The sequence below is a fragment of the Plodia interpunctella genome, chromosome 23, assembly GCF_027563975.2.
Source record: "Plodia interpunctella isolate USDA-ARS_2022_Savannah chromosome 23, ilPloInte3.2, whole genome shotgun sequence".
Classification (NCBI taxonomy): Eukaryota; Metazoa; Arthropoda; class Insecta; order Lepidoptera; family Pyralidae; genus Plodia; species Plodia interpunctella.
The window spans coordinates 5,002,184-5,017,053 of NC_071316.1; the positions used below are offsets into that span (position 1 = coordinate 5,002,184).

Consider the following 14,870-nt stretch of genomic DNA (forward strand, 5'->3'; position numbering starts at 1 on the left):
GCTCTTTGTCGATGTTAACTGATATATCAAAATATATTTGATATTCGATATATCGTACTGAATATAATTTCGACGAATTGAATAAAGTTTGGGACGTGTCAATTGTCGGCCTTTTGTGCGTTCCAATTGCTTTTAAGTTCCTTTTAAGAGACACTTAAGGTTGTTTGAACATCAAAGTGAACGTAATGTAACTTAGAGGTAACTTAGCAAAGTACCGGGAGATAGAGCTAAGTTACTGTGTAATATTAAGCCGCGATTCGATTGTTGTGGTAGAAAGTCTAGTATATTTCGCTAAGTTAATATAATTCCGGGTAAACACGATCGCTATATAGTTTGGTAAACTTTGGCGGATTAACGTACATTGTTGGTTTTTCATCGTGGTAAATAAAAGCTTTCATACTAACTACGCAATGTTCACGCATTCGCGTCGGCATGTGTCTTGAATTCGGAGACAGTGTGTAGTCGGCATAATATTTTATGGTTTTAAGATTGTGTTAAGAGAGCGCAAACCGCACACTAGCGCCACCATCAAAGCAAGCTACAAACTACTGGCATTTCGGAACAACCACTACTGAGAGTAGAAATGTCTAAACTTAATCAGTGTTGGTCCCTATCATGCCAGAAGGGCTTCACATTATTGTTACTTAAACATTCATTTTTCTAATTTTCTATTATAGTAATATGGACAATAAGTATACAAAAAAAAATGTCATGGTTATGATCGAGTGTTGATAGAAAAAAAATATAGATATAAAATGACGATTAACCAAACAAAACATACGAGAATCGAGCACCCGTTCACGAGTTGACCCAAGCGTCAACTCAACTCAGCCATATTCACAAAAGGCAGATGTTAGACATCAATAATATTAGAGCCAAACAGACGTTAAAATTTTATAAACCTCTGCGAAGTATTGGAAAGAAATACAATGCCCGACTGTGAATTACATACAGAATATCAATTCGCGTAAGTTGAGCCGGCATTCGTAATAAGATTTAATATTTCAGCGCCCTGCAAACTTCCTTATAGTGTAGATCAGCTGTATGCAGAGACAAAGCTTTGTTTTTGACCCGCGCGTACGTTACAGTCCATGAGTTGTGAATATGATAGATATCTAAAACGTTTAATAACAACGTCTGAGACACGCACAAAAATGTAATTAAAACGTAAAATGTATATATTACCTACCTTACCTACCTTACCTATTTGTTCTATTGCTCTTTGGTTGGTTTTATTAAAATTCAGTCTCAAAAATGAAAAATCGAGACTCGGGCATTCTCGTTTATTTATAGATTTATACTTAAATAAAAACATATACATGTTAATTTCAATGTAACAAAAGAAAAATTGCTATATCATAGAAATTTAATGTCCTATATTTTCCTGGTTTTATACATTTTCTACAAATTATTATTACGATAAAAATTAAATTATTAAATTACATATAGTATACATTATAGTATACATATAATTACATATAATACAATTTCACGCAAAGAGTTATTTTTACCATTTAAAAATCAGAATCATAAATACACAGGTACATAATGAATATACTTAACGCTTGGTCTCTAATTAAAGCTACTGTGTTTCTTCGTGCTCGTGAAATAGGTAGGGTGGCCTCACCTTAATTTTGTTCGCGATCGAATAAAAGGCATATTAATAATCTTTTGTTTTCGATTAATGTTGGCGCTTTTTGGCCTCCACGGATGGGTTGGGAAGAAGCCGAGTATAGGATTCTGACCTATTTTTTACGCTTACCGCTCTAGAAGATCAGTACATGGCACCTTGCGAATGTCGTATAAAGCAGCGATTAAGGGATGAAAGACCCTTGACAGTTGATAAACAACGGCAGGTAAGAATCATGTCAGATGCCTATAAACGACTGGAATAAAATACACCAGCGTTAAAATTCACTCGAAAAGAAATGAAAATTCAGTAATAGACCCAAGCCTCGTGCTCCATCAGGCCCATGTAAGTACAGTCGTTTGAACTAACTACCAGAGATGCTAGGCGATCGTTCCATACCCCGAAAACGGCTATTACTGACAAGTTCTCGAGAAACTTCGTCAAATTGTTGATAACCCCTGATAAATCGGGGATGTAGGTATTTACACGCGAGAGATGGGAACAGTCGATAGTTTTAAGAAGGACGACATTTGTACGACAAATGTTAGTTGTTTCAATCAACTCAAAAAGATCGCTATATTATGCTTTTTTAATTTTGATATCTGCTAAAATATTTTTAACACAATTTTTCCATTTTCAAGTATAAATACAATTTTTTATTTACTATCTAATTTTAACCGTTAAAATATTGACGTAATTCATGTAAGTCATTAAATAACATTGTTTTATTTGTCTAAACTAGTGTTGTCGTTTATAATATCTACTATTAATCTCTTCGCTGGATATTTTTGTTCACATAAAACAGAAAACTTTGATTTGTTTGTTCTGTTTACCAAAATCGCGTGTGTAATCAAAAAATAAGGAAGTATAAAAGAAAATATCTGAGAAATTGACGATGGAAGTAAACACAGATCAAAGCAAAGTTAATCAAAGATGTTTTCATTAAACTTAAAACGTTGTAAGCCTCTTTATTGGGATGTTTTTCTTATTTAGACGAATTTTCACAGTACAACGGGTCTTTTCGCGAAATTTCCAGAAAACTAAGCCAGTCTGCGACAAAATTTTCTTTGCTCAAATACTTCCTTTTATTAAAACGTTAAGTTTATTAAAAAAAAATGTAAGAATTGAAATTACAAATTATTGTTCATACAGTCAGCTTATTAACCTATTCAGATTCATTCTAGAATCATCGATATCGCCACTTCGTCTTCACTTCACTTGTAATTTTGTAACATTATAGTTTCGCCAACTGCATAATGTTATATGTGTGTTTTTACTTGGAACAATACAGTTTAATAACCGGACCGACCCCAAACAAAGTCAGGTATCAGGCAAAAGAATTAAGTTTAATAACATCAAACAATCAATAAAATACTACAATAAATTTAGGATTTTAGTAATTTAGTCGAAAAATCAATAAATCGATTAATTTATTCAAATTATCCTAGTTTATCGATAAAAACTAGTTACGTCTCTAGTCCCACGTTTGAGGAGACCCGTCTTTTTGCGTAAGATTTCATTAGAGCGTTAACGAATGCGAACTTTTGCGATTAGTACAGTAATGTGCCCTTTTCACTGACAAATGCAAATGGAAGGGCTCGGCGCTAGACAACCGCATTTATATTTAGGGCGCTTGCTTGTGTCAAGCAAACGAGGCGCGGCTTGACTGGGATTGGTCGATATTAGTAACTTTTTATGTCAAAAGGTTTCCGCAAGAAAGTTGGAACAAATAATTTTAATCAACATTTGTTTGTAAAGAACACGTGATAAAGGTACTTGCATAATAATAAGGTACGTATAAAATGGCGGACTTATTACAAGAAGGAATCTCTTCCAGTCAACCAGCGATAGTTTGAGAGGAGAGATACATTTACTCAACAAAGCGGCGGTGGTGTAATGGTTAAGACGCGCTTGTGGATCGAAAGGTCTCAGGTTCGTAACCCACTCGTGCCATATGAGTTTGTATACCAATCTGTTTCATATATAGTAGTTTTCATAGACCACCACTTGCTTCCGGTGAAGGAAAACATCGTGAGGAAACCTGAACACCGGTGGACAGTTTGGTACCCTAGAGTGTATGCGACTACCTGCTACTAAATGGAGGTAAGTAGTAGTAAAAGTCATGTCAGATGCCTTTAGGCGACTTGAATAAAATCTGACACCAGTGTTAGCAATACACACTCGATATGATGATTTACTCAATATAAAGGTAAAAGTAATGTTAATATAAATAATAGAAGGAACAGGTTTTTTGTCACTTACTGTCACTTTTTGTCTCTTACTGACTACACTCTGGCACGACAGAGAGTAGTCAGCATTTTCCTTTAAGCTAAAGTATGTTTTGTCTCGTTCTGTCAATGTCAAATATTGTAAAGTGCGATAGAGAAAAAAACATATTTAATAAATTAATAAATACCATAATTTATGGCATTTATAGTACATACCGCGTTGCATTGCAAATTAATCCTTTAGATACAATATACGCGATTGGGACCGCGGTCAAAATATTTTGTCCAAATCGCATAACAACTCATTTTGAATTTAGAAGTTACTAGTGGCCAGTCTCAACTTCACTCGGGTAAAGACACAATAAATTATACACCGAAACCTTCCTCAGGAATCACACTATCTATTGGTGAAAACCGCATGAAAATCCGTACAGTAATTTTTGTGTTTAGCGCGAAAAGACAGACAGAGGACTTTGTTTTATAATAAGGATGAAAACCTAACTAGGTGTTTATGTGTTAGTCAGATTTCATCTTCCGTCCTCGCCCTTTGTATATTATGACGCAGTCTTGTGTGAAGTACGCCTTATCATATTAATCACACGTCATGGAGAAAGGGGTAAATTATATTAGAAATAATGTTCTCGATCATAATACGTCATTTCTTCCTCACTCGAGCGTTGAAAAATGCTTTTTTTTCTTTCGGAATTTTCAATGCTATGATATTTCAATATCAGACAGTGTTGACAAACGGTTCGTTATTTTATTATATTTATATTCAAAAAAGTGGTAAAAATCTTTACCACATTTTGTATAGTATAGTTTATAGTTGTCAGAACAGAGAAGATACAAGAAAACGGACGCTCTATCGCGGCGGAAGCAACAGGGTAAACGCCCATATGAGCCTATATGAAGAGAGAGAATCGGTCACAAGATTTCTCGAGTAGCAAACAGCTGATATGGACGAGCTTGTCACTTTTAAAAAGTCAACAATAATTGTGTAGAAATTTATTTGTGTCTTATAAATAAGAACATGAAGAGGAAATAATTATATTATTTAATTACTAGTTGTGACCCAAGGCTCCGAACGCGACACAAAGTAGCCTCTGCTTCAAACTATCTCCACACAAGAAAATAACTTTAATTGCTCTGTTTTGACGCGAAAGAGAGACAAACTTTCACATTGGTGTGGACAACGGATTTTTAAAAAAGTTTTCCAAACGAGAATAAAAGCCAACAGAAGTGAAAAACATGACCAAACTAAGCTTACCACGGCGTCAAGAATCTTTTAAAATCTTAAATTAAACCCGGCCATTTTAGTTGTTGCTTTAAAATGCCATTAGGGAACCCTCAATCCCTTCTTCACTTCATAACTAGGGATCAACATAACTTATTTTGTTCAACTATATTTAGCAAAGGAAGCGTTTTTTTTCTTTCTTAAGCGTTCGGTAAATTATTCCGCAGCCGTGTAGAATTTAAGTTTTTTTTTGTTTTTTGTAAGTTTGTTTCCGATCTTTAACGTGGGCACGCCCCGGGAAATTTTGTTTACTTCTTGATCTCCAAGATTTATGATAAAAATGAACTATTTTCAGTATTTCCTAACCTTTTCTTTTCTTAATCTAATCTTTGACGGGACTTAGCATTTATTTATTTAAGTAACGTAAGGTTCGTGCCCGAGTCCTTATTTATTGGTTTTACATATATGTGCTATCACACTAAGGATAGATCGGTGGTGGTGTAATGGTTAAGACGCCCGCCTGTGGATCTAAAGGTCCCTGGTTCGAATCCTACTCGTGCTGCACGAGTTTGTATACCAATCTGACTCATGTATAGTAGTTTTAGCGACCACTACTTGAAAACATGGTGAGGAAACCTGCACACTGGTTGATTATTAACCTGAGCGTATAATGGAGAAGGTAATTGGAAACCACTCCATTAATAATGCCAAGAAAGCTGTTGTGTGTGTTTCATTCTACGTAATGACCACGACCCTCAGCCATGAGGAATACGACTATGAAGAAGCTATCCCACTGCTGGGTCCTGGGTAATATATCTATATATTATTTTGTTAATATGAAATATGTTAAAAATGAAGGACTGGAGGCGAAGGAATAACATAGAATACGCCAATTGTTTTAGAGAAACAAATTATACATGATTTTACCTGCGTTGTGGACATGTGGAGATAAAAGAAATATGTATGTGTATGAGTAAAAACTTGTATGACGTCACAGATAATTCTATATTACGTAGCGTAGTTTACTGGTCCTCACATTTTTAGCCGACGTTAACTTTAATCTGCGCAGAAAAACGCAAACTAGGTACGACATTTTGTCTAAACGTCAACGACGCGCAGGTTAACAACGTCGACGTCGAAATTGACTGGTGCAACTCACCCTAAGAGGAAGGAGATCAAAAAGATGATACAAGAATTAAGAAATGTTTAACCGTTAACCCATAAATGTACATGCTTTTTAGTTTCTTATCGAGTGGGATGTGACGTCAATCAACCCTTACATCCTGGTGACATATACTAAACCAGCTAATGGCCTCTAGCGTGATTATAAATAACGACCGCCACATGGCGAACGGGACAGCTCTCGGGACTTATAAATTTAAAAAAATATACGAGTCACAATACGGAGAAGTAGGAGAAATGTTCCTATGATATTGGAATCCTTATCCTTACATATAAAACAAAGTCCTGTGCCGGGTTTGTCTGTCTGTTCGCAATAAATTCAAAAACTACTGCACAGATTTTCATACGGATTTCACCAATAAATAGTGCTGATCCTGAGGAAGGTTTAGGTGTATAATTTATTATGTTTTTACCCGAGCGAAGCCGTGACCGGCCGCTAGTATAGTACTAAAACTGTAAAACTGTTTTAACGCGGGTGAAGTCGCTGGCAAACACTAGTTATATTTTCCGATGTCAAAATAGTATTTTAAATAAAACTTTCAGGAGACAGACGCAGAGTCAGTGGGTTAAAATTTTGCAAACTGCTGATTTTAATATTCTTGTTTTGATACATAATATACTGCCATGTAACAACACAAAATAGCTTGAGTACAGAAGTAAAGCTTGTATTATATGCTTGTTTTATATATGTTAGTAAAAGTAGGAAGAATATACATATAGCGCCGACCCCTAATTATGGGAAATATTTTATTTTATTTCGGAAAAACAAACAGAGTAAGTTAAGATGATGATGATAAATTTTACTGTAATGATTTAACTTTAAATTTGATTATCTCAATGACACTATCTATTTGGTGAGAACCGCATGTCCATGCAACAGTTTTTTAGTTTATCGCGAACAGACAGACAGACTATCTGTGTATCTGTCTGTGGCATCGTAGCTCCCAAACGTATGAACCGATTTTAGTTTAGTTTTTTTTTTGTGGCATAGATAATTTTAACCCAAGTGTTTTTAGCCATGTTTCATGAAAATCTGTTCAGGGTTGAAGCGAAATGAATACTGAATGTCGGGAGTTTTTTAATTTGTCTAACAAATAAACCTGTAATATGTAAGGATAGGGATAAAGTGGATTAGTATGTGTGATTTCGTTATTGCCAGTTGCTGTAAAAGCGCTTTGAAAGTTCCAAAGAGCAATTGAGACGAAATTATGTTTAACTTACAAACTTTAATTCGAATTTCGGTGATATTTCCAAGCTTCGCCTGTATTCGTTATGTCGCCGGATCCAAAATTGAAATGCCGGTTGGCCCGTTCGGACGAATTCTTTCTGTCTTTTCAAGTGTCGGCTAAAGGCATCTGACACGACTTTTACGACACACTACTCTAGTGGCACGTAGTCGCATACACAAGTGAACTTAAACTGTTAACCAGTGTGCCTTCCCTTCACCGAAAGAAAGTGGTGGTCTATGGAGTCAGATTAGTGTGGCACGAGTAGGATTCGAACATGAGACCTTTCGATCGATTCGATTATTTTTGTATGTAGACATGAGCAAATACGTTTTTTTTAAATAAAAGAGCTACGTTATAAAAATGTAACAGCACAATACTCATAAAAAGAGATGCTAAACATTTATATTACTTTGGATCATGAAAATTTAACTCATTCGATAGTTACCGTTATAAAAATAAAGTTATATGTTTCATAAAGCAATTTATTTGTTGCAAATGACTCTTTAAAACGTTTCAGTTTTTAAAGAGGTACTTTCGCAGTGATCTGTCCAATTCGTAATTAAGAAAATATATTTATTAGCCAATAGTCTCTAGTCCAATTTGACGACCTTTGAACCGAGAGGTCCCGGGTTCGATCCCCGGTCGGGTAATGATGGAAAATCATCTTTTTCTGATTGACCCAGGTCTTGGATATTTATCTATACATATATTATATACAACGGCTAATTGGCATTTGTTACGAAAATAAGAAAACTATATCACATCCCACTATTGTATAGGCGAAAGTTTGTGAGTATGTTTGTTATTTCTTCACGCTCGGCTGGGCCAGTTTTTGTTAAATTCGGTATTGAGATAGCCGGTACCTTATTTATTTAATTACATCTACCGCTGGAATAATAAGGTACTTTTTACCCCGAAAATAAGCGGATCCCATAGGATTTGGTCAAAAAGTCTGACAGTCGTCTGACTGTCAGACTTTTATAAAGTAGATGGCGCTGCGCGCAGAAAAGTGTATTTTTTTTATGATTACACGGGTTTCAACGCGGGGTGTAGTGTATAAAACGATGGAAAAATCATATGAAAAATAATATTAAACTTATTTTCTTCTTGTATTGCAACTGACACTATTGGTGTTAGATTTTGTGCTAGTCGCCGCCTAGAGGCAAATATCTCACGATACAGACAGACATTCTCTACTTGGTGTTCCTACAATTTTATGATGCAAATCAATATTTCGGGTTAATTTTGAGAGCGTATTCTATCAATGTTATTTGAGTCAACGTTTAACTATCAGTTTTACATGAAATGTTATGTTTGATTATTAATTTAGCATGAAGACAAATAGTACCTAACAGATGTAAAAACAATAGATATTTGGTATTAAAGTCAAAATTAATATAACCTTCTCATGCCACATGAGTTTGTATACCAAACTGACTCGTGTACAGTTGTGTAATAGTTTTCATAGACCACCACTTGCTTCCGGTGATGGAAAACATAATGAGGAAACCTGCACACTGGTTGATTATTAACTTGCGTGTGAAATGGAGAAGGCAATGGCAAACCACTCCATTGATAATGCCATGAAGGTTGTTGTGTGTGTTTCATTCCACGTAACGACCACAACCCTCAGCCATGAGGAATAACTATGTATCTTAAAAATATTGAGCTTTTTATATCTTTTAACTATTTGCGAGTTAATTAAACAATTTCAATCAAAACAAAGCGTGTATGAAGCATTTAACAACGACTATGTAAAAGTTTAATACCATTTTTTATGACCGTCGTTTTATTTTTATGAAGACTATTATTACTGTAGTTTAGACAAACGTACGTATAATATTTATTTCTTCTCGATGTTTATCCTCACCAATATTTACAAAAATCTAGCTGCTGTCCGCGGCTCCGCTCGTGGCAAGTAAGTCTATTCAGACTACTTCCACAGCGAAATTCACGACAATCAAAGAAACTTCGACATTTATAAAATAACAGCTGCGTCCCGGCGCTTCGCTCCCGTGAGAATTTTGGGACAAAAAGTACCCTATGAGCTATTCCAGGTTATATTCTACCCATGTATCATAGCATGTAGTTTCATAACATACCAGTAAATTTTGCGTGAAAGAGTAACAAAAATACACACAAACATCTTCACAAATGTTTGCATTTATGACATTAGTGACCCGACTTTACTCGGGTAATTAAACATAATAAATTATACATCTACACCTTCCCTAGGAATCACACTATCTACTAGTGAAAACCGCATGAAAATCCGTGCAAGTAGTTTTTGTGTTTATCGCGACCAGACAAACACGGCAGAGGACATATAATATGTACGTAAAATATGTAAGAATGAGGAAGTATATGGATAGGAATTCTAGAGGATGGCGTATGGTTCCGTCCAAAAATAGGGTCACTCCTTAAACTCACACAGCCTAGACAGCTAGATAGTCAACAACGGCATTCCCAAGGTGGGTGGACGTCAGGCAGGCGGCCGGCTGTAAAATCACAGCCGAATCATTAAATTGTTAATGTTTTTTTTTACGCTGACATGCAGAGATGAGAGAGAGGAACTTTATAGAATTAATAAGATAAACACTACGTTTTTTTCTATAACCAATAAATAACCTGTTTAGTGTTTTTGACAGCTCATAATGAATCTGAAAATAGACTGCGGTTTGTTTATGGTTCTTGTTTATGCTCCAACGATGGACATAGACAACGTGCGCCTACACATGGCGAGTGTTTTGTTTTTAACGCGCTTTTTACGCGTTTTTAGAACGCATTACTTTTTACTGGTAATTATGATGTAGAAAGCCGTTTTGTTTGTTTATTTTGACGCGCTAATCTCAAGAAGTTTCGGTCGGGTTGGAGAAATATTTTGATATTGGCTGCTCAAATTTTATGAGAGTTAAGGCTTATTTTTTAATTTTAACCAGAATAGTCCCAAATAATATTATAAATGGGAAAGTACCTTTCACGTATTATCTACTAGACCGATTGTTATGAAATTTGGTACACAATTTAAAATAAATTAAATTTGGTTAGAAAATAACCTGGAATAAACACATAGGGTACTTTTTATCCCGAAACACCCTGTGATGATATTTATAAAACTTTGTGGTTTTACATCGGTGAATAAATGAATCAGTATTGAGCTAACCCGCTTGTTTCATTAACGCGCCCTTCACATAACATAACACACCCCACGGGAGCGAAACCCCGGGGCGCAGCTAGTGTTTTATATATATATATATGTATTTTATAAAGTCCATATTTTTTTTAAACCGAAAAAATGAACTTATTTAACTAAAAAATAATCATTAACAAAACGTTGATATTAGTAACAGTAATCATTAAAAATTACATAGAAATTACCCTTGAAACCCCTTAAGTGTAGTGAACACATATGAAGTTAGTTTCGCTACTCGACAAGAGATGGCGCTACGGGTCGCAGCCAGGCGAAACATTGACATTTTGCGATACATTTCTTAGAACGCTATAATTATTTTCTTTAACATAGGTACTTCGTTCTTAGAATTATAAAGACTAAATGTAATAAGATTTCAGAATCCAAATCCTATGTAACTGAAATATGATTTTAAGAAATCCACTGATTTTTTTTACGTGCTGCCAAAGAAATTTTATCGTTAACCAAAGATTAGCTAGAAAACCACTACGTTACCACGGTTTTATATTGAACTAGCTGCGCCCGGGGGCTTCGCTTCTGTGAGAATCTCGAGATAAAAAGTATCGTATGTGTTATTCCAGGTTACATTCTACTCTACCCGTATGCCAAATTTCATAACAATCCGTTCAGTAGATTTAGTGTGAAAGACTAATAAACATGCACACATGCGTCCTGACAAACTTTCGCTTTTATAATATTAGCAGGATTAACTTAGTGCTATTTTGAAATTAGTTTTAGGTCTCTTCTTCATCACGATATAGTCTTTTTACTTCCAACGATCGTTTGAAAATCTGGTAAGGAGTTAAATTAATGCTAATATATTTAATTAACTAAACACAAATATAACCTTTAACTCAAACTCAAATATCTTTATTGCAGTAAATTTATTGTTTTTCATGATTCCTCAAAAACTAACATGCAGACGACATGCTTGCTAATTATTATATTATTGTGAAAACACAGGGACATGCCAAGTAATATTTCTTCGTATTTTGTACAGTAAATTCCGACGATTGAAAAATTAATAACAAATTGTAATATCAAATAATTAGTCCTTATATTTCCAAAAGTAACATTTTTTAAACTACTTTAGAAAGTTTAGATGGCGTGTCAAATAGAATTACGTAGACGTGACCGACGATCACGATTACAGTGGGTTCGAAGCCGATTGGACTTTTTTATTTTTACTCGAATTCGTGGCTCCCGAAGAATGAGCTATAGAAATTAGTTATTGATCTCGTACCGAATTCAGATCTATTCTTTGATAGATATGGTTATTTAGCTTCACTAGCTACATTTGTGTTTAATGAACCCAGTTTAAAGAATTTTCTTTATTCCGTTTTTAACTTTGAAATGTTATTATTTGCAGCAAGTTGGTTATTTGTTACGCTGTCTTTAAACTTATTTTAACATACGTTGTCATCGAAGACATTTTAAATTCAAACTCAAACTATGAAAATTCACAAAGTCCAAACTGTACAAACGCCAACTTTTTCAATTTCACATGATTGTTGAGTAGTAAACGGTGCTAAATTGAATAATCCCGAAAGTTGCTTCCAATTTAAAGTTTCGAATTCGATAGATCGTTCCGAGTTTCAGTTCTTGGCTGCAATTTTCAATTTTTGAACAGCAATTTCATTCTAGGCATTTTGTTTTCACCAATCTTGTCACAGTTTCTAGCCAGCCAGTGTTAATCAATTCTCGTTTGTCTATTATTCTTCCATCACAGCGTGTTGTTACTATTAATAGTTTTTATTTTAAGCTCGGCAAGCACGAATTCAATTAATTTTATGATAGATTAAGGGCCTGTACCCACCAATTATTTATGTTTTTACACACCTATTAAACATGTTGAGGCATTCATTAATTTTGATTTTAGATCATCAGTCAGCGATCATACCGAAGTAGCTTTACGTGAGCTCAACCAATAATTTTGTGTTTTCACATTTTCTCACATTTATATTTTACTCTCGAGTCAATTATAATTGACTTTACCATCTTTTACGTTATTATTTTCTTAATGTTGTTTCAATATTAGCTTTTACTTTGACTTTTTAAAATCAGTTATTTATAAAATGAATGCCGTTCTTCACTTTTGTTATTTTATTAGGTCAACTTCGTATCTTATTATAATGTTCTGGTCCAAAAGTTGTTAATTATGCGTCAGATAACGTCAGTTCAGATGCCAATTCGTTATCGTTATTAAACAGGCCCAATTCTCGCAAATATAAAGCTTCATCTATTACCGAAACATTATTAATTAATGGCACAAAAAAAGCAATAAATAACACGGCGATATTTAAAATGTGATCGGAAACACGTGTTAAATTTTTAACCACATAAATTATTGGACGAAACTCATCTATTCTAAGCGAGAGAATTTCAAATAGCGCGTTGGATATTTTAGAAATGGTTCAAACTCCTTTCTGTTTTAATGTTATATCCTCTACAATTTAGATTTATTTCGTCGTTTGGGGCGGGAGACCTGCACTAATTGACGGGATGCCCCGTGCATCGACACTTAAGTCACATTTAGTCGAATTTGTGGTAGGGAACGCCAGTTTAAACGTTTAGTTTATTGCCAGCCAGCTACGACTTGTTCGATATTTAATTATTTCCTTTCTTGTTTTTGACTTGTTTATTTATTGCCAGTATCAAGTTTCTCAACCTTTATAACGAGGATCAAATTTTCTTAGTTTTTTAAATTCTGTCTATAATTCCGTTTCGGTATTACTCATTTATGTAGTTATTGAATAAAATGTTTATGATATAGCAATTAAATGAGGAAGATTTTTAAGTACTTAAGTGTTTTAATACTGAACTGAATCATGATGTGAAAGAAAAATTCTTTCACATCATGATTTATGGTTCATACGCGATCGACATCCTCATTCTTGCATCGCATTTCAATTTATCGCTGCACTTAGACCTACGACCATAATTACTCAAGACTCAATGAGAGAATACACCATTCAATAAATCTTACCGATAACCAGCAATTATCTTAGAGACTAGTAATTACAAGGGAAAGCGTAATAAGATCCACTCACCTAAAACTACCAATATGAAACACAAACTAATGTACAAGATCATCAGGAATCTTTGGTAACTAATAAACTAATAATATCACACGTATATTCGACAATCATCTACTTGATTGTCGAAATTTTATATCACAGTACACATCACTAGCTAAACAATTTCGGCCGCAGAGCGATCCCATCGGCTCATCACTACATTACGAGTACAATTTTTTTTTGAGTCGTATGCATTCGAACTTTTTCTTCACTGCATAAAGTTTCGGTCATCGTACGCTGACGACGAGAATGCAATCCAGTACACTTCCCATCACAGTTCACAAACTTTCGCGATGCGAATCGATTCTTGTTCACTTTAAATTGTTTAACAGTTACACTGACGATAGTTTCGAGCGGACGAGCGACGTAGGTCCGCCGTCGTCGGATGTCGGGACGCAACTGAAGTGAAGTTGCTCGGGATTGGTGAAGAATGCGCCGCGCATGGTTGCCACACCGTCCACGCTCGGGCCGCTTTCCACCCAAAAACGAGTGTCGCGCTTGAGCGTGCAATTTGAAATAATCCTTGCGCCTATCGAACTTGGCCGGCTAACATAACCAGAATCAGGTAGTCGTGCATTGTGAGTGCCGTCGCCCCCAGACTTGGCTGCTTCGTTTTCATAAACATAAGCACGGTTCTCTGCTTTTGGAATACAATCCAGATCGTCCGTCTCTCTCTGGCGAACTTTCGAATGAAAAAAAAACAGGTAAACGTTGAGCCTATGGTGTTCAATGGCCGGTATTACAAATGTTGCCTTTTCGAAACATGGTATCTGATACGAGATACTTTTTGCTTGGAACTTCCAATTTAACGCATTTTAATAAAATGAGTAACGAACGGTAGATAAATATTACGCAAATGAATGTTTTATTATACAAAATCTGCTCATGTTACTTGAGTTGGAGCTTGTTAAAAGTTATAATTAACGAAATAATTGTAAAATTATTAAAGTTTGCTGCGAAACCTACGAAGTTTAAATAATTACCTATTTCAAAAGGTTATTTCGAAATTTAAATTTGTACAAATTTTAAGTCAGTCCGTCCTTAATATATAAAAGATTGAAATTAAAATTTTAAACTTAATAGACACATCAGCATTATCG

General features: G+C 34.9%; 1 protein-coding gene across 4 annotated transcripts in view; it reads right to left on the bottom strand.

Moving 5' to 3' along the window:
• Positions 1 to 14,870, bottom strand: part of LOC128680260 (uncharacterized protein) — a 533,151-nt gene that overhangs the window by 28,209 nt on the left and 490,072 nt on the right. Inside the window, exon 1 of one of the 4 annotated variants that reach the window (XM_053763304.2) lies at positions 13,744 to 14,228. The exons of the other annotated variants lie outside the window; for them this stretch is intronic. Coding sequence (XP_053619279.1) covers positions 13,744 to 13,786 — 43 coding nt within the window. The 5' untranslated portion in view covers positions 13,787 to 14,228. Of the gene's footprint in view, positions 1 to 13,743; positions 14,229 to 14,870 lie in introns of those variants that run through there. 4 annotated transcript variants of the gene reach the window in all.